This window comes from Dermacentor albipictus, chromosome 5 (genome assembly GCF_038994185.2).
Source record: "Dermacentor albipictus isolate Rhodes 1998 colony chromosome 5, USDA_Dalb.pri_finalv2, whole genome shotgun sequence".
Taxonomy (NCBI): Eukaryota; Metazoa; Arthropoda; class Arachnida; order Ixodida; family Ixodidae; genus Dermacentor; species Dermacentor albipictus.
Genome location: NC_091825.1, coordinates 128,766,031 through 128,784,380, shown reverse-complemented (window position 1 = coordinate 128,784,380; position 18,350 = coordinate 128,766,031). Strand labels below are relative to the sequence as shown.

The 18,350-nt window shown below is 50.9% G+C and overlaps 1 protein-coding gene across 1 annotated transcript in view; it reads right to left on the bottom strand.

Annotated features, from left to right (window-relative positions):
- The window catches only part of LOC135906345 (uncharacterized), a 37,214-nt gene that overhangs the window by 6,992 nt on the left and 11,872 nt on the right, over positions 1-18,350 (bottom strand). The window contains exons 4-6 of the mRNA XM_065437686.1: positions 17,359-17,505; positions 2,743-2,871; positions 899-1,009 (exon numbers count right to left, since the gene is read on the bottom strand). Of these exons, the coding sequence (XP_065293758.1) occupies positions 899-1,009; positions 2,743-2,871; positions 17,359-17,505 (387 nt within the window). The remainder of the gene's footprint in view (positions 1-898; positions 1,010-2,742; positions 2,872-17,358; positions 17,506-18,350) is intronic.

Below are 18,350 nucleotides of genomic sequence, written 5' to 3'. Positions count from 1 at the left end.
CAAGGCAGCGCCTTTCTTTCATCTAACCGCCATCCTCGTCATCCTCACGCTCTCCCACCATTGACTTTGTGTGGTCATGTGGCATTTCGGCTGGTTAGTGGTGGTGGTCAGTCAAGTTTGTTTTAATGTTTCAGAGCTTTTTTTTTGCGCTTAGCATGCTTAATGCCAGCATACGCATGAACAAGGATTTACTGCACGGAATACAGTTTAAAAACCAGTATTGACAATAAACGTAGTACGATACAAACTATGAAGCTATTTGTTTTTGCACACGTGTCGAGAATTTCGGAGCCTTTGAAAGAAGGAGAGCGGGAGAGGAAAAATGGCTCTACCTTGAAGCTTATCTAGAGATCTTATTACGTGTGGTTGCTTAGGGAACGACCTAGCGGAGATAAATCCTAAGAGATGTAAGAGGGGCACAAAACATTCAGCAGCTGATATAATGCGCAAAATTACTATATATATATATATATATATATATATATATGCATGTATGTATGTATGTATGTATGTATGTATGTATGTATGTATGTATGTATGTATGTATGTATGTATGTATGTATGTATGTATGTATGTATGTATGTATATGGTAATCCTAAATTTTACTACCTGGGGTTCCTTCACATGTCCCTATGCACGGGATGACACGGGCTGTCTTGAATTTCGTCCAAGTCGAAATGCGGCCGCCGTGGCCGGGATTTGATCCCGCGACTTCGTGCTTAGCAGCGCAACACCATAGCCTTTAAGCAACCACGGCAAGTAGATGTGTAGTTTCCACCATCGCTTATAGACAAAGTGCGACAGAATAGTGCAAGGTTCTAAACGGGCATTACCAAACCGTTTTCACATGCCTCAGTAAATAACCTCAACATATGCTGGTATTGTGCGGTTTCTTACTGGACTCGTGGCTTTCCTCCGAGCTCTCCTTGCGATGTGAACTATTCCTCTTGTTGACGAGGTGCGCCTTGGAAGCTTTCGCCTTGTTCCCCTTCTTCTTCTGTCCCGACTCTGCGCGAAAAAAAAAAAGAAAAGGTGGTTCGTGGTTGGACCTCGACAAAAAGTCCCTTACTTATCAGCCTTGCTCTTCAGAAACTGTAGACTTGCTTAGCTGAGCAAAGAGAGAGAGAAAGAGAGAGATAGAGAGTTTAATTATATCTGGAGAGGTTATCCTAGTATTAGGCTTGGGATGCGCTACTGCAGGGGGCATGGTGAGGGATTATAGAAAGTCAGAGAAAAAAATAAACACACAAACCTTAAGGCATACAGGCTCGCCAAATGTAATGCCTTAAAGAGCTACTTAGAGTCTCATTGATGCCTTTATACCGCATGAATGCTATGAGCGCCTTAGGGGGCCGCTCTTCAGAGCCAGGACGCTGGCTCCGAGAGCCTCCTGCAGATCAAGTAACTTGTCGTATCGCACCTTTAGAGCATTCTTCAACACAGGCCTAGAGGCTGTAAATTGTCTGCAAACACAAGTTAAATGGCCTAAGTTCCTGTCAACAGCACAAGTGAGGCATGATGGCGAACGCTAAGCAAGCAGCTTTTCATGAGCTGTTCGCTCAATGAAAGGCGCAATTTAGGTTCATTGGCCAATCAACGTGCCTGTTTTTACGCTCGCGCGAGGAAGTCGTTCGGTGTCGGTTCAGTGACGACTCTCCAGGTGCAGCAACTATTGACAGCAAGCCCTCGTACGTCGTCGTTGTTGTCGCTTACCAAATGGCGAAAACGAGAAGGTATAGCCAAAAGGACAATCGGTACACCCTCGACGTCCTTGGTGTCTTACGTTGAAACATTTCTCTCGATTTCACGTGGAGCAATAGATATTATGGAGCTGATTCCGCAACCAAGCTATAGCTGGGCGGGCTTGTCCAAAGAAATAAAGAAGAGAGAACTAGTTGATGCTGTATCTATTCATGCGACTGTGACTGATTACAAAAGACACTCTTTACAAAGACTCGTCTTTCTTTTTTAAGACACTCTAAGCATCTTCGCGAATGGGCATACGGGAACTCAAAACGCGTGCAGATTGTGAGTGCTTTATTCCGATCCCTGGATACCTTGATCCACTGCAATATCGAAGAAAACAGGAAACTCTCAACGATGACATTACTTCCGTAAACACAAACTAGACCAGCTAGCCTTGCTACAGAGACGTAGTTACTGAGTAATAGCTCATGCTTGGAGTGAGTAAGTAGCGTATCTGTGACCTGTCCGCCTCTCGCAATTAAGATATGCATGAGTGCGGATGCTATAGTCTGCGCATGAATCGCTCGCTAAAGACTGGAGACCGTGCTATTTAACGTGCCACTCATTGAACGGGCAGGTTTCCTGCCCTCGCGGCCCCTTCGACTTTCTTCTTCGCTTGACTCAATTGTGTGATTCCGTCTCAAAGATCGGCCGTCCACTGAAACACCTTAACATGAATCAGCCGTATATCCAGCTCCTGTGAGAGGGAAAAAGGCCAATATTTGCTTCACACGCGCCGCAACTTATTGTGTGTATTCTTTTCTTAGTTGACCATAGCTAGCGTGACAATCTTAAAGTAGCTCAAGTTTGAACTGATAACTGCTTCGACTTTTGAGCAAAGGCGTCTATAGCTTACATCGCGAATGGCACGAGGGAAGTTGCGCGGAGCATTGCATTCCGTCAAACATGAAAGAACCAGTCGTAAGCGTGCATATAGCTTTGGTGTCGTGCTGACATGTGCGGGAGAGGTCAGGGAAAATTAAAGAGCGCGTCACCTGGAGTGCAGACGCAGCTGGGGCAATCGTGGTCTCCTGGCACCAGCTTGCAGCCCTTGCCCTCACACTTGGGGGTGACGCACTCTGGCTTGGGAGGGTGCTGCTCCCCGGGCTTGCCGCTGGTTGCAACTGCCCAGGAATCACGCAAAAATGTTTCATGAAATTCTTTGCGTTGAACTGGCCACCAGGATTGCAACGCGACTAGCGTTTGTCACGTGTACCAAAAATGAAAAAAAAATAATGGGTTTTTACGTGCCAAAACCGCTTTCTGATGAGGCACGCCGTAGTGGGGGGCTACGGAAATTTCGACCACCTGGGGTTCTTTAACGTGCACCTAAATCTAAGTACACGGGTGTTTCCGCATTTCGGCCCCATCGAAATGCGGCCGCCGTGGCCGGGATTCGATCCCGCGACCTCGTGCTCAGCAGCCCAGCACCATAGCCACTGAGCAACCACGGCAAGTTGTACGTGAAATGAGAACATGCAGATGGGGCAGCGGTAAATAATAATAGAACACACGCATTTCTCTCGTCGCTTGGTAACTCTATCTTATAGAAAAAACGCACAATGAAAGACAGAAAACTTACTCAAACGGACAAAGACTACACTAAACACGTCTGAGTTGGGTGGGTTGCCGGCATTAATGCATCCCAGTTGAAAAACACAACAGGAAATTTTGACAGTCTGTCGTATTTTGGGACGCTGTTTCTGTAGTTCTGTTGCCTGTAGTTCTGTTGCCTGTAGTTCTGTTGCCTGTAGTTCTGTTGCCTGTAGTTCTGTTGCCTGTAGTTCTGTTGCCTGTAGTTCTGTTGTCTGTAGTTCTGTTGTCTGTAGTGTGACGTCCTGTAGTAGAAAGCTCTGTAGTTGATGATCAATATTTAATTAAAAATTGACAGAGACCTCCTTAAGGATATGTAAATTTGTTAGTACAGAAAAAGAAAAATATAAAAGTGAAAAAAATTAGAAAAAAAAAACGTCCACGGCCAGGAATCGAACTTGCGACCGCACGATTCCGAGCCCGACATCTTACCACTGCACCACCGCTGACTTTTTTTTTTCTTTCATGGTATTTATTACAGCAGCAACAACCCGATATTCACCAGTTGTGCATAGTCAGAGAATGGAGAGCACACTGACAGTCACTCAGAGAAAAGGCATCGTTCATACTGTGGGTAGAAATGTGGTTTCACTTTAGAAGAGTGGTAAGGATAGGCACCTCACCAAAATGGGGTACCAGTCCGGCTGGGTATCAAGTCCATCATAAACCTGCTTTAGGTGTAGGGTCATTTGGATGAAATTCACCCTCGTAGGTACAACCGTTTCGGCGTTTCTGTCCATCATGCGCGTTTTCCACAAACTGTGCATTCCGATGAGAAAAAAACATCTCAAAAGGCGCACTATTATCAGCGGTCGGCAGCAGGTATCGCACAGTATGAGCGTTGATGTCAAAGTCTTTTTTTAAAGTCCGTTGGAGGACATCCCAAAATAGTATGGCGTCGGTGCAGCTAATAAAACAATGTTCAATCGTCTCTGGCACGTCACAAAGGCGACAGTTAACAGAAGAGACAAAGATACCCTTTTTCTGTAGCCATGTTTTAACCGGTATGGTTTCACTATGAAGTTTATAAAAGAACGTTTTGCAGCAAGGGGATACATACATTTTACGAACTCGCTTTAGAACATCGTGACCTGGCCATTGAATGTATAGTGATCGGTAAAATGGAGGCGGAAAAAGCATGCACAATAGATCTTTGTATAACGTTTTACGCGACGCAGAGTACAAGTATTCAGTGGAAAACCGAACTGTCAGGAAACGAATCGCCAAGTAAACTTCTTGCATGAATCCCCACAAGCATAAACGCGAAGAAAAATTCGAAGAAACAATTAAGTCGGGTAACGCATTGACAAGTGTGACTTGCATGAATGACCGAAGTATAGGATGGGATGTATCGCGAAAAAAGAAGAAACGAGACACTATTTGCCGCACATAAAGATGCACTAAACCCAGCCCACCTTCACTAACGGGCCTGAAAATATTGTCTCGCCTCATGGGCTCAAAAGTGGAAGACCATACGAAGGTTGCAAAGATTTGGTGAAAGCGTTAGATGTAGAGCCTGGCACAATGTATAACTTGCAATACATAGTAAATTTTTGTTGCCAAGAACTTATTGCAGGCCTCGGCTTTCCCAAAAATAGAAAGTCGGTGTGGAACGAATGTCTGGGCGTAACTTTGCAGGGCCGAAACTTGTTCTTTCCAATAGTGTGCGCTTAATTTATATGCGTCTAGCGGCACGCCGAGATACTTTGGCGGGACACCGGTCCAATTAACGCCTGCAAACTGTTCTGGTGTATAGCACCATGAGCCAAACCATAAGCCTAAGCTCTCGAAGAACATGTCAGCACCACCGCTGACATGTTCTTCGAGAGTAAATTTTTGGCCTTTTGAACAGTACGATGTGCTGATGCGCTGATGTTTACATTTGCGTTTTAGGGGTCAAGATGCGCTATCACTCCACCGCGTCAAGTGCCGCATCTCTAGAAGACCAAGAGTGTTCTTACCATCGACAGGTACATCATGGAGTGCTAGGACATCGATTTTGATGTACGATATCCATATTAAATGAGAAATTCAGAAATAGGCAACGGTGACTGTTAGGGTTGTTTCTGCTAATTTCGACAGTTGTCGCTCTTTCTTTACACTTTCGAGCGCGCATATAATTCTTGTGTTCAATGCAAAATAGCTACATAAACATTCGTGGATGAGTGTTCTTTCTGACAGCATACTGGCTTCTCACGGCAGCGCTGTACCAGATTAATGTGACCCGAGCGAGACAGTCTTTCACGCAACTTTGTGGAACAACCCAAAACTTCTTTTCCGCTTCGCATAAGCTTGGGAAATATTCCTGGGAAATTAGCTAATGTGTCAGTGTAACAGCACATGTAAGTCCACAGGCCTGTGTGCCACATTTTACCAAATAAAACAAAACGGATGCGCAGCCATTCCCGCAGATGGTACGATTTTGATCAGCGGACGATTTTAAGGAGACCGGCAGGGCGTTGCTGGTGCCGCGTCGTCACGGCACAATTATAAGTATTGGCCACGTCGACTTTAATACCGGTGTCCGTGCTATCAGCATTGCCGGCTTCAGAGAAGCGCGATTGAAAACCGCGCAAGAGAAAAGTGCAGTGTACATCACCGATCTGAAATTGACATACAATTTTAAAGGGCCGCGACGGAAGGCGCTTCTGTTGCGACTCCAGAACTCTTGGCCCTCGCGACCGAATGTTTCTGTTGCGACGTCAGAATTGGTGTCGTAACGTCGGGGTCGCTGTCACGATATAAAGCTGTTGTTCCGACTTCAGAACTCTTGTTGTCGCGACAGAACGTTTCTGTTGCGACTTCATAACTCTTGGCCTTCGCGACAGAATGCTTCTGTTGCGACATCAGAATCTCTGTCGTAACGTCAGAGATGTCTCTCAATTAAGAAACGTCTGGAACTTCTGTCGCACAACAGAATTTCTGTAGTTGCCCCAGGAATTCCTGTTGTCTTTTTCAACTGGGAATTTTTAAACTGAGTTATGTCTTCACAGTAGGTTATGTGTGAAAACGAAATTCCGTGCTACATATATGTAGTACACACTACAAAAGCTTGTCGCATAATTTCAGTGCACTTCTGTTGTCATCATTGGGTACATGTTGCGGTGATAGGTTTCTGTCGTACAACAACAGATCTCTGTAGTACAACAGAAGTTTGTCGCATTACTTCAGGGACACTTCTGTTATGACAATTGGGGGCCTGTTGCAGCGATAAGTTTCTGTCGTACACCAACAGTTCTCTGTAGTACAACAGAAGTTGCATTACTTCGGAACACTTCTGTTGTGACAATTGGGGGCCTGTTGCCACGATAGGTTTCTGTAGTATTTCAACAGCTCTCTGTAGCACTACAGAATTTTCTTGAGTTACTTCAGGAACATTTCTGTTGAGACAACAGAGTGCCTGTTGTGCTGACAGATTTTTCTGTAGTACTACAAAAATCTGTTGTAGAGCTTCAGCTTTCTGTTGTAACAACAGACATACGACAGAGTGTACTTCTGTAGTCACAACAAGAAATGTCTGTTGTACATCAGAAAAGTCTGTCGCTCCGTCAGGAATCTGTAGTTACTACAGAAAAATCCTGTTGTACAACAGAAATTTCTGTAGTTGCGACAGGAATTCCTGTTGTCTTTTTCAACTGGGATGTTCCAAGTATCTGGAAAAGTATGTTGTTCCTCTGAATCTATATCGCTGATGGTTGGCTTACGCACTTTGTCACGGTCTTTCTTCGCGTGGGAGGACTGATGTGGTTCGCTAACAAAAAATAAATATAGTAATCATAAAATGAGTTGCCGGCGTCAGGGTCGTCCGTTTTCCCTCTTCCTAATGTTGGTTCTTCGTTTCGCTCAACGCACCGAAATGGACGTTATGCTTTTGTTAAAACTTTAAAGAAATCGTTAGACCGCGGCTAGATAAATTATTCGGGAACGCCGCAGTAAATTTAAGATTCTATTTCAAATGTTGACGTGTCCGCGCATTGTAAATCAGCGCTTTTGCACAACCAGTGGCTCATGTGGCCCGAAAAAAAAACGCTTTGAGTTCTCTGCTCCCCGTTTCTTTTTGTAAGGGTTTCAATGAAATGCGCTCGTGGTGGAACGTTAGGCCAGTTGCCAAGACCACCTTTTTTTATCCGGCGTCCATTAGAGAAGCAACGTGGAGATGTCTATGGGAATTGTACGCTGCTGAATCAAAAATAATAAAGTTTGAATTGAAATGAATTCTTGTGTTTTACGCGCCAAAACTACGATCCGATTATGAGGCACGCCGCAGCGGGCGGCTCCCAATTAATTTTGGCGTCCTTGCATTTCGCCTCCATTGAAATCAAGCCGCCACGGTCTAACCGCTAAGCCATCACGGTGGGCAAGGATAAAGGTACGCACGGCTCGAACAAAAGGAAGCTGCGTACGTGTTTTGTTGTTTATGAACCGAATGCCTGAGCGAATAACTTTGCCCACGCCGAGATCTGGCTAATTCGCAATTTCGGGCTGGAAATGTGAGCGTTGTGTAATGTAGCAGCAACATGCCTCAGAAAGTTAACTTCATTTGTGCACCACTGAACACATCTGCAACTTGCATACGTACAGCAATAAGGCTTCTTTGATGGTCACATTTAGATGACTCATAAGCTATATGTAAATTGTCTCTAAAACAAAGTGGTACCATTCACCCTCGTGCACGAAGGTGCTTGCTACGAATGCCAGCGTTCGTGAAACTCTCACTTACACTATAGCAATACATTCAATTCCAACGTAGAACTGGTGTACAACGCGAGATGCACATATCTCGTTGGGATTCCTAGCACCGATAGAATGCAAAATTGCGCTGAATTGATAATTCACTCGTCGTCCTACAGCGCAAGTGAGCAACAGCTAATGTAGGAGCATATCAGACATACGAACTGACCAGATAGTTGTGGTGGCGAATGCAATCGAAATCCGCCACTCACTAGGGCGGCCACTACCGCTTGTTGGGATCAGAGCTGGACGCTCTTTTTTTCTTTTTTTGGTGCCCCTGAGTTGCTTTTGGAATTCTCGCAGTTCTTGCATTTCTTTTATTTTTGCTCATGAGAGATTCTCGGCTGAATATGGTAATGTAATGTGTTCCTGCCATTCTAAGTGAATTCTCTCAGTGGCTCGTTGTGTGATACAAATGCACTCTGATTAGCATTAATTTGCATTCACATCTCCCGCCCTGAAAGTCATCGAAATCTAAATACAGAAGATGTCGCTGCCTGGAGTAGGATCCAGACAGGCACTTACACGAAGCTACACATACTACAGTACATCGCATGCACCCCACATCCTACAGGGACGAATGCCCGTTGTGCGGCGCCACACCAATCCTATATCACATTACGTGGAAGTGCACGCCACACAACATAGAACTCCACGACATTGGACTCCACGAGGGAGCAATGGGAGGCACTGCTGTCCCCTCGGCCTTCGATAACCAGCTCAAGCTGATAAACAGAGCTGAGAAGATTGCAAGAGCCAGCGGAGTCCCGGACTAGGGGTCCCGATCATTAGCGATTATTCTGATTATTCGTTCAATAAAGTTGATCTATCCTATCCTATCCGCCCTAAAACCGGCACAATCGCCAATACTTGTAGCGCAAATTTGGTGACGTGCTAATCGATGGCAGCAATCGGTACTGGCAATTTTTGCCAATTTTTTGAACGAATCGAGCCATGTTAAAGCATCTACGTTAGTATTCCAAGAACACAAGGTTCTTTTTTTTGTACTTGATGATGAAATTGGTGTTTTGTGGCGCGAGGGCCAAGTATGGCCAACGAGCGCCAGGATTTTTGTAGTTTAAGTGAGGAAGGTGTTATTTCTATTGAACAGATGAAACATTCTGCTTGATCTGGCCTACGTTTTAACATGCAGTTGAACTTATTCGGGCTTCATTTGAAACAGCTGTCAGGTTGCTAACCTAAGCAAATGTCAACTGTAGCCCTCTGCGCGTAAGGTTAGCTGAAAGACCGAAGCAAAAGAGCCGTTATCGCAAAGTTTAGCTCAAGGAGTCCTTGCGCGTGACCTTGCATGAACGTTCCACTTATAACTGAGGTTCAACCAAGGGTCATACTGCAGGCAGTTCACCGTTGGGAGGTGCCGCCATGTACCTTTCCCTGAGTGGGCAGAAAGGATAACTTTTTCTCTTATTCGTAAAGAAGAAGAAAAAAAGAAAGAAAGGAAAAAGGAAAGACTGAATTTGACAGCTGCGAAATGTTCAGAATAGCACTGTAGGTTGGGAATGATGACTCGCACATCGATTTTTCTTCACCCAGTCCTTTATGGAATCTTGAATCTGCTTTCTCAAAACAAATCTGGAATAACTTATTTGCTATACAGTATAAAGTTCCCTCTAACTTCCCAGGATTTTCATTCGGATGCTTCAAGCCACGAAAAAGAAAACAAAGAGAGAGAGAGAGAGATCACTTGCAATCTCAATAGCGATTTGACTGTGTTGAATCTTGTGGGGTCTTCGGGTCTCACAGGAGTACCGACCACCGCGGGTTCGAGCTTAGCGAGCCACAGGGCCGCGTCAGCCGTCAGCCTCTAGCGCCGCTGCGCGCGAGCTCAGGCCACAAGGGGCTACCGAGCGACGCACGCAAAAACACAGTATTGCCCTAAAATGAAGGAAACCGTTTATTGTTTCCAACGGCACCCAACACTGCACAAACGCCCGGTCCCGGGACGGCGGGGAACCAAAGGGGTCCCGCACCAAGGGCGAAAAATACAGCTAGGGGCGCCTGTAGCACGTCGCTGCGAGAGCACAGGCTCAAGCTGGGACGCGCCGCTAGGAAAAGTCCCGGCGGCTATGCTACTCGCTCTGGCGATAACCAATGGGCCAACTCGCGAGAGCTCGGGCAATCTCCTTCGGCTTGGGCCTTCGATGAGTGCGGCTCGGCGTGGTACGACCTCGCGCGAGCACTAGGCACCCGTTCTTAGGCTTAGCGTCGGGATAGGAAACAACACGAGGTACGCGCTCCCCGCACGGGCAAAGGCGCCGTGCGTGAGCTCAATCCTAGTCACAAAGGTGTCGGCGGATGAGAGAGAGCATCGTACGTACCGGGCGCTGTCCCCAAGGAGAAGAGAGCTGCTACCGTCACGGCAGTAGCCACGAGGGGCCACTCCCGTGACGTCACCAGCTCCGCCCTCACCCACGAACCATGGCGAGTGGAGCGCCACCGCTAAACTGGTTCGGAGCAAGAACGGCATGGCTTTTTGGATTGCAGACATGGGTGAAATGCGGCCGCGCCATGGCGCGTCGAATTCCCCAAATCCCCACATCCTCCTCTCCTTAATTGCCCCCCTACCAGTCTGGCGAAGAAGCTGGTAGGGGCTAATGCACCAAAGACAACTGAGCCTTTCATGCACTAGCTAATTGCTACCTCAGCCCAGCAAGCACTATGCGTACAAAAAAAAACATACATACAATGATAATGAAAAAATAAAAAAATAATACACTCTAAAATACAAGAAAAATGAGGCCGCGAAGGCGGGAAGAAATCTTGACAAAACAGTCTGCTGCTAGCGCGGGACAATGTCCGGGGGTGCAAAGAGAACGCGGCGCGTATAGTTCTGTGGCTAGGGCGGTGGCTGAAGTCGCGGGAGTTGCGATCGTGGGCTTGATAGCAGGCCAGTTAACGCAGGAACGGGCTCACCGTTGTTCTAGCGGAGTTGCCGGCGAGACCGAGGAGTGTCGCTTTCGTGGTGGTGGTGGTCCCGAACTCCAGGTGGACGGGGCAGGACACTGCCAGGTCAGCTGGCCACGCCGCTGTATGAAGGATGGATGGGCAGCCACAGCGGCGGCTGCAGGGCGTTCGCACGGCGTCGGCGACTGTAGAGAGCCGAGCTCCTGGCGTGATGTCATAGGGTCCCGTCCACCATCGGTATCCGCGGCGATCCGATGGAGTTGGCGCGGCTGCTTCAGCTTGCTTCCACGAGCAACAGCCCCCACGCACGCACGCACACACACACACGCGCACAATCCTCGTGGCACCGCGCATCACGGTAACCGCGCCTCACTCCTCGCCGTCCGCCATGCCGCCCGTTGGCCACAACGCGCCGCGCCGATCCAGGCGCGAAGCGTCCCTCTCTCCCGCACCAACGAGTCAAGGGCACCACTGTCACCCCCCGCGCTGCAGGACACGCCAGGCACCGACCCCCCTCTTGGCAAAAAAAAAAGCAAGGCAAAAAAAAAACGAAAACGAGAAGAAAAAAACACACACAGAAGAAAACAAGAACGGTCAAAATCTATGTACAAGTAACAAAAAATGAACTACACAACTGTACACTTAAACACAAAAACAATAATTACACTCAGCATGCGTACAAACAAACAAACAAAAAATGCACACTGAACAACACTGCCAACAAGGCTAGAGCTGGGCTGGGGCCAGCTTCTTTTCGTGCACTGGCCGCAAAGAAGCTAACCCACTAAGGCTAAGCAATGTTACTGAGGGCCTTCGGTGGCGGAAAAAGTCCGCCGTCAGGCGCGATATCACACAGGTGGCCGTCTCCTCAGGTTGTACCGGTGCGTGGTCCGAATGCGGTCCTTCGCCCCGGGTGTGCCCTGTTGCTTGCGGGTGGTGCCACTGGGCACCGGCGCGAGCTCGTCGGACCGCGACGCAAAGGCTTTCAGGTCGGCGATATGGGCACGGCTGAGTTTTCCCGAAGGGGAATCCTTCAGCAAGTACGCGAGCGGAGACCAAACTTTCTCTACTCGGTACGGACCAAGCCACTTAGGAGCGAGCGAGGCTGAGAACCCCTTGCTCGCGTCGCTAAGAGCGTGGTTGCGCTTCAGGACTAAATCACCTACCTTAAATGAAAGATAGCGATGTTTCCGGTCGTATTGAGCCTTCTGCTGGGCCCTGGCCGAAGTCAAACTCTGCCTTGCTCTACAGAGAGCTCGACAAAGTCTGTCCCGAAGTGCTGAAGCGTACGCAGAACAGTCTGCCGGCGCCTCCTCATCCCCGAGCTGACATTGAATGACACTGGTCACCGGATTTGCCAGCTCCCTTCCAAAATTGAGGAAGGCGGGAGAGAAACCAGTTGAGCGATTCTCGGCGGTTCGGATTGCGAACGCGAGCTCACTCAAGTGGTCTGCCCAATCCTTTTGACTCACGGCAAAGGCCGCCAACATTGGTTTGAGGGTTCTATTGACCCTCTCTGTCAAATTGGACTGGGGATGGTAGGGCGACGTGGTGCAGTGATCAATTCCCAGGGAACGGCACGTAGCACCAAACACCCGAGCGGTGAAATAAGACGCGTTGTCCGTAATTAGTCTTTTCGGAAAGCCGAACCGACAAAAAACTTCCTGTAGCCTCTCCAGCACCGCTCGCGCGGTCACTTTTCGAAGCGGAAACAACTCCACCCACTTCGAAAAATGATCGACGACTACCATCAGGTGTGTGAACCCCTGCTTACTCCTGGGGAAAGGCCCCATAAGATCGCAGGTGGCCACTTGCCACGGACGCTCACTGTCAATTGGTTTCATCAACCCGGGCGGCTTGCCACCCCTTGATTTCACCGTTTGACAGACATGGCAGGAACGGCAATAGCGAAAAATGTCACGCTTTATGCCAGGCCAGGTCACAGTTTGGCTTAGTTTCGCAAAAACTTTGGAGCCACTCAAATGACCGGCCAAGGGTTCGTCATGAGATGATCGCAACAGTGCGCTTCTCAGACTCTTGGGGATAACCACCTTAAACGGGTCCACAGCCTCGTCATCGGTGGCTATGTATTTCAGCAGGAGCCCATCGTGATCCAGCAAATATGAATCCGCGGGGGACCCAGCGACACACGCTGGTTCCGGCCCCCCTGCGCCCGCCGCACTACCAGCAGCGTCTCGGCGCTCCGTCTCCCTGAGACCGTCGCTCACTCCGCGACAAAACGAATCAATTTGCTGGGCCTTCAGTAACTCTTGCCTGCTGAATGCGATTCCAATTCTCCCAAAGGGGAGTCTGGTCTCGTCCCCACTCAGGACTGCAGCCAGCGGCGTTGTAGGTTCGCTTTCGAGAAGCTCCCCCGCTCGCTCGTTTTGCGGCGCGCTGCTTGCCTGGAGAGCGGAATGACAGGTTTGCCCGCTTGCGGACTCGCCTCTCTCTGCGCTCGTTTCGCCCCCGACGCTTGCTGGCGCAAAGGCACCGGCAGTGGCTGTAACACCTGGAGGAATGCTCTTGGTGCACAATGGGGCACGGGATAGCGCGTCAGCTACCACGTTGGTGCAACCGGACGAGCGCACAGCTCGAGGGCCTGCCCCCGAATTCTGCGCGCGACGCGGTTCGTGCCGTGCCTCTTGTTCCCAAAGGGGAGTCGCAGCAGGCGAGCGCACAGCTCGAGGGCTTGCCCCCGAACTTGGCGCGCGGCACATTTCCGACGCCCCATCTGCACAGGCAAAATCGGACGCCGGCGGGCTGATGAACGGCTTTAGCAACGTGAACGGTCCGTCGCGATAGCCGCCATTCGCAATGTCCACTACGATCCCGGTTTTCAGGAGAAAGTCCCGTCCGAGGATCATAGGAACACTGAGCCCGGGGAGATGAACGAAACGCGTGCGTCTTATTCGCTCTCCCCACCTGACAGTCAGCCTTGCGGCGCCCGCCGAATGGGCCACGCCTTTCGCAAGATTGAATGTCGTTCGGCAATCCCGCAAGCGCACTGAGTGCTTCTGCAAGTGGGATAACACTTTTTCGCCGAACAACGAAGCGCTTGCGCCCGTGTCCAGCAGCGCAGGAAATTCGCGGCCGACAATGGTCACCGGAATGAAGGGCGCGTGCGCCCCAGCAACACATCCTGCTCGATACGCCGAGGGGACAAGCAAGGTTTCGGTCACTCGTGCCTTCACGAGCGACCCGCGCTCCCGTTTCCCGACCTCGCAGGAGGCCTGGGCGCGGTGCAGTCCCTTGCTATGTGCCCTCCTTGTTGGCAGCGAAAACAGCGCACTCCTTCTCGGTACCTTTCCCGAGGCGGAGCGGCCTCAGCTCCCTGCCGGGGTCGACTCGCTGCATGACCAAAGGGCCTGCTGTGACGAGCGTCCGCCTCTGCGATGCGTTGGGTCGAAGTGCGTCCCTGCGCATGCATTTCGGGCGGTGGTGCAGCACAGGCTGCCCGCCTCCCGTACGTGTAGGGATCTAGAGCGCGCGCGCTCAGCTCCCAAACACACCCGCTTGTAGCCGCAAAGGCAGCTTGGCCGGGTTGTTGCCGTTGGGGGAGGGGCACAGGCCCTCCCCACGCGCAGCGTGGCTCAAGGGCCTCGCTGGCGGGCGGCGGTGGGCGATAGGCTCGCGCGGCGAGAATGTCGCCTTGAATGCGCTTTGCCTCGGCGGCCAATTCTTCCAGATCTCGGAAGCGGCCGCCGCGCAGGTACGCCGAAAAGGTCGGATGTGCCTGCCTGATCACCCGTGCGACGCGTTCCTCGTTCGAAGCATTGGGCTCGGCGATTAAGAACAGGTCTTGCATCGCGCGTACGTACTCCTGAAGCGACTCGTCAGGAGCTTGTGTACGTAGCTCAAGCTCTCGCCGCATCCTACTCTGGTAGTCAGCGGGCAGGAATTCGCGCAGGAATGCCACGCGGAACTCCTCGAGGGTTGTTGCACGGTATCCGGAAAGCCGGTACCACCTAGCCGCCGTGTCAGTAAGTGCTACGGGAACGACGCGTTCCAGCACCTCCTGATCCTCCAAACGATTTGCCATCTGGTAGCGTACCAGGGAGTCACAATAATCCCTGGCACTGAGCAGGTCACCGTATCCGCTGTAAGTCGGGACTGCCAACCGTACAGCGGGGTGCGCGCATTTCGGGACAGCCGAAAGCGCCTTAACTGCCCCCGAGAGTGACTGAATCATTTCAGCGGCGTTTTGCAACAGCGTCTGTGCGCCTGCTCCAAAGGGAACCGTTGGCGCGTTAGCGGCGTGGTCGAGCAAGGGTGAACAGTCCTCCAGCTCGATCAGCGGCGCGGTTTCCACAGGGATACCGGCCGCGGTGCCACCAGCCCCAGAGCAAAACGGGCTCCTAGCGGGGTGCGCCTGCTGTCGTTCACAGCCGCCACTTGAGGCAGCTATACGTGAATTGCTTAGGCCGCTTGCAGCCAGCGTCGACAAAACAGGTGCGCGCTCGAAGGTTGCGCCACTGGGCACAACCGAATGTACTCCAAAGGGAGACGAATGAGCGAAATTCGTGGCTGCAGCATTGTAATCCCCACAGGGGGCCGTGGCAGACCACTGGTTTTGGCTGCTCATTTGAGTAGCAGCCATCGGGCACACGTCGGAGAGGGCTAAGGCCCCGTTTCCGTGCCGCGCTCCGTAAACTCCACAGGGAGCCGATCGAGAGCGCTGCGACATCGCACTGCCTTGCATTCCGAAGGGAGCCGTGGCAGACGAATGTGCTGGTGTGCACTGTTCGGGGAGGACTCTGGCCCCGTTCCCAAACAACGCTACTGCTCCACTGGGAGCTGGTACGTAGCGCCTCGTGTTGTCGTCCCCACAGGGGGCTGCGACAGGTGAGGGTGCATAAGTTCGCTGCTCAAGGGGAGCACTGGCCCCCCCGTTATCGAGCAACGCGGCGTCTGCTCGCGGTAACAAAGGGCAAAAGTCCCCTAACAAATGACAAAGGTCACTCGGCCTAGCAGACATAACGCGGCAAGTATAATATGCAAAGGCGTACTAACTCGGCTAAGCACAGACAAAGGCTTAATGAGCCTTTGAATCCACGTTGGGCGCCAGTGTGGGGTCTTCGGGTCTCACAGGAGTACCGACCACCGCGGGTTCGAGCTTAGCGAGCCACAGGGCCGCGTCAGCCGTCAGCCTCTAGCGCCGCTGCGCGCGAGCTCAGGCCACAAGGGGCTACCGAGCGACGCACGCAAAAACACAGTATTGCCCTAAAATGAAGGAAACCGTTTATTGTTTCCAACGGCACCCAACACTGCACAAACGCCCGGTCCCGGGACGGCGGGGAACCAAAGGGGTCCCGCACCAAGGGCGAAAAATACAGCTAGGGGCGCCTGTAGCACGTCGCTGCGAGAGCACAGGCTCAAGCTGGGACGCGCCGCTAGGAAAAGTCCCGGCGGCTATGCTACTCGCTCTGGCGATAACCAATGGGCCAACTCGCGAGAGCTCGGGCAATCTCCTTCGGCTTGGGCCTTCGATGAGTGCGGCTCGGCGTGGTACGACCTCGCGCGAGCACTAGGCACCCGTTCTTAGGCTTAGCGTCGGGATAGGAAACAACACGAGGTACGCGCTCCCCGCACGGGCAAAGGCGCCGTGCGTGAGCTCAATCCTAGTCACAAAGGTGTCGGCGGATGAGAGAGAGCATCGTACGTACCGGGCGCTGTCCCCAAGGAGAAGAGAGCTGCTACCGTCACGGCAGTAGCCACGAGGGGCCACTCCCGTGACGTCACCAGCTCCGCCCTCACCCACGAACCATGGCGAGTGGAGCGCCACCGCTAAACTGGTTCGGAGCAAGAACGGCATGGCTTTTTGGATTGCAGACATGGGTGAAATGCGGCCGCGCCATGGCGCGTCGAATTCCCCAAATCCCCACAATCTTTGTCCTCGTACAGCATACATGAGTAAAGTTTATTCATTTAATTTACTGACCATTCTGCGCTTAGCTGAACTGTTCATAAACCAACGCAGGCATGCAAACTGCATATCGGAGTGTCAGAAGGTTAAATAAAACGTGAATTAAAGCGTCAGCGTCTCAACAAACGAATCCACAGAATACTTCTGCAAGGAAGCCAGCGACCAAGCGGGCGACAAAAATGCAGCGCTCCACAGGCGCGGTGACACCGTAGTGGAGGATGTGCAAGACTTCTCGCCACTCAGGCTTTCTTATTTGCACATAAATGCAAGCGCACGCGCGTTTTAAAGCAATACGCCGCGATTGAACGAAATCAGCTTAGGGTGTCCTCATCGTGCAATAATTGTGTGCATATACACGTACTACAGACATGCGCGGTAAGGATAGCCGTATAGTGTCGAGAATTTGTACGGCAGTGCGAATGGCGTGTTCACTCACGAAGGTGCTGGACGGCGCCGTCCTGGTGGCGGACTTGCTCCTGGAAATGGAGCACGTGCCTGGCGAGAGGGTCAGCCTGCCGGAACACCATGTTGAGCAGCGCGCGAGGACAGTGTCGCTCCCCGTACTTCACCAGGGTCTGCTTGGCTGCAAAAGTCGAAGTTTGCGGCGTACGAAGCCAGGTCATATCTCATGATGCGGGGACGGCGCTTTCCTGAAGGCTGTAAGCCCGGATGATCGAGTCTGCTTTGCAGCTGTGACCGCCGCGATGGAGTCGGATGTACGACCTTTTGTTCAACGACGGTGCCGCTTAACCACCCGGGCCTAACGACGGGTTAATCATTGAGAAATAGGTGCTGTAACCTCGAGGTTTGCTATCGTCACGCGCACGAACGGATGCAGGCAAGCATATATACGATGACGCACCTGCTCGAGCGATAGCATTCGTTCTCCATGTATACGTTGCGTAACGCTGTTGATGTATTGATTGATTGATTGATTGATTGACATGCAACTGGTCATTGAACATGCAAATCGTTCGCTGATGATAATCCATATCGTAGCAGGCTGGCCGGTAGCCGGAATCACTGTGGCCTCCGTATTTTTCCTAATGCGCACCAACAACAAAGCGCGGTGCATTTCTTTTTCCTTATTTCTTTTCTTTTTCTTTTCAGAATGGTGGTTAGCCACGCTTGTTGGTATTATGGCATACTATTGCAAACAGCGCGAACACGGGACTAAGATCAAATCAACGACCCGCCGTGGTTGCTCAGTGGCTATGGTGTTAGGCTGCTGAGCACGAAGTCGCGGGATAATAATAATAATATTTGGGGTTTTACGTGCCAAAACCACTTTCTGATTATGAGGCACGCCGTAGTGGAGGACTCCGGAAATTTTGACCACCTGGGGTTCTTTAACGTGCACCTAAATCTAAGCACACGGGTGTTTTCGCATTTCGCCCCCATCGAAATGCGGCCGCCGTGGCCGGGATT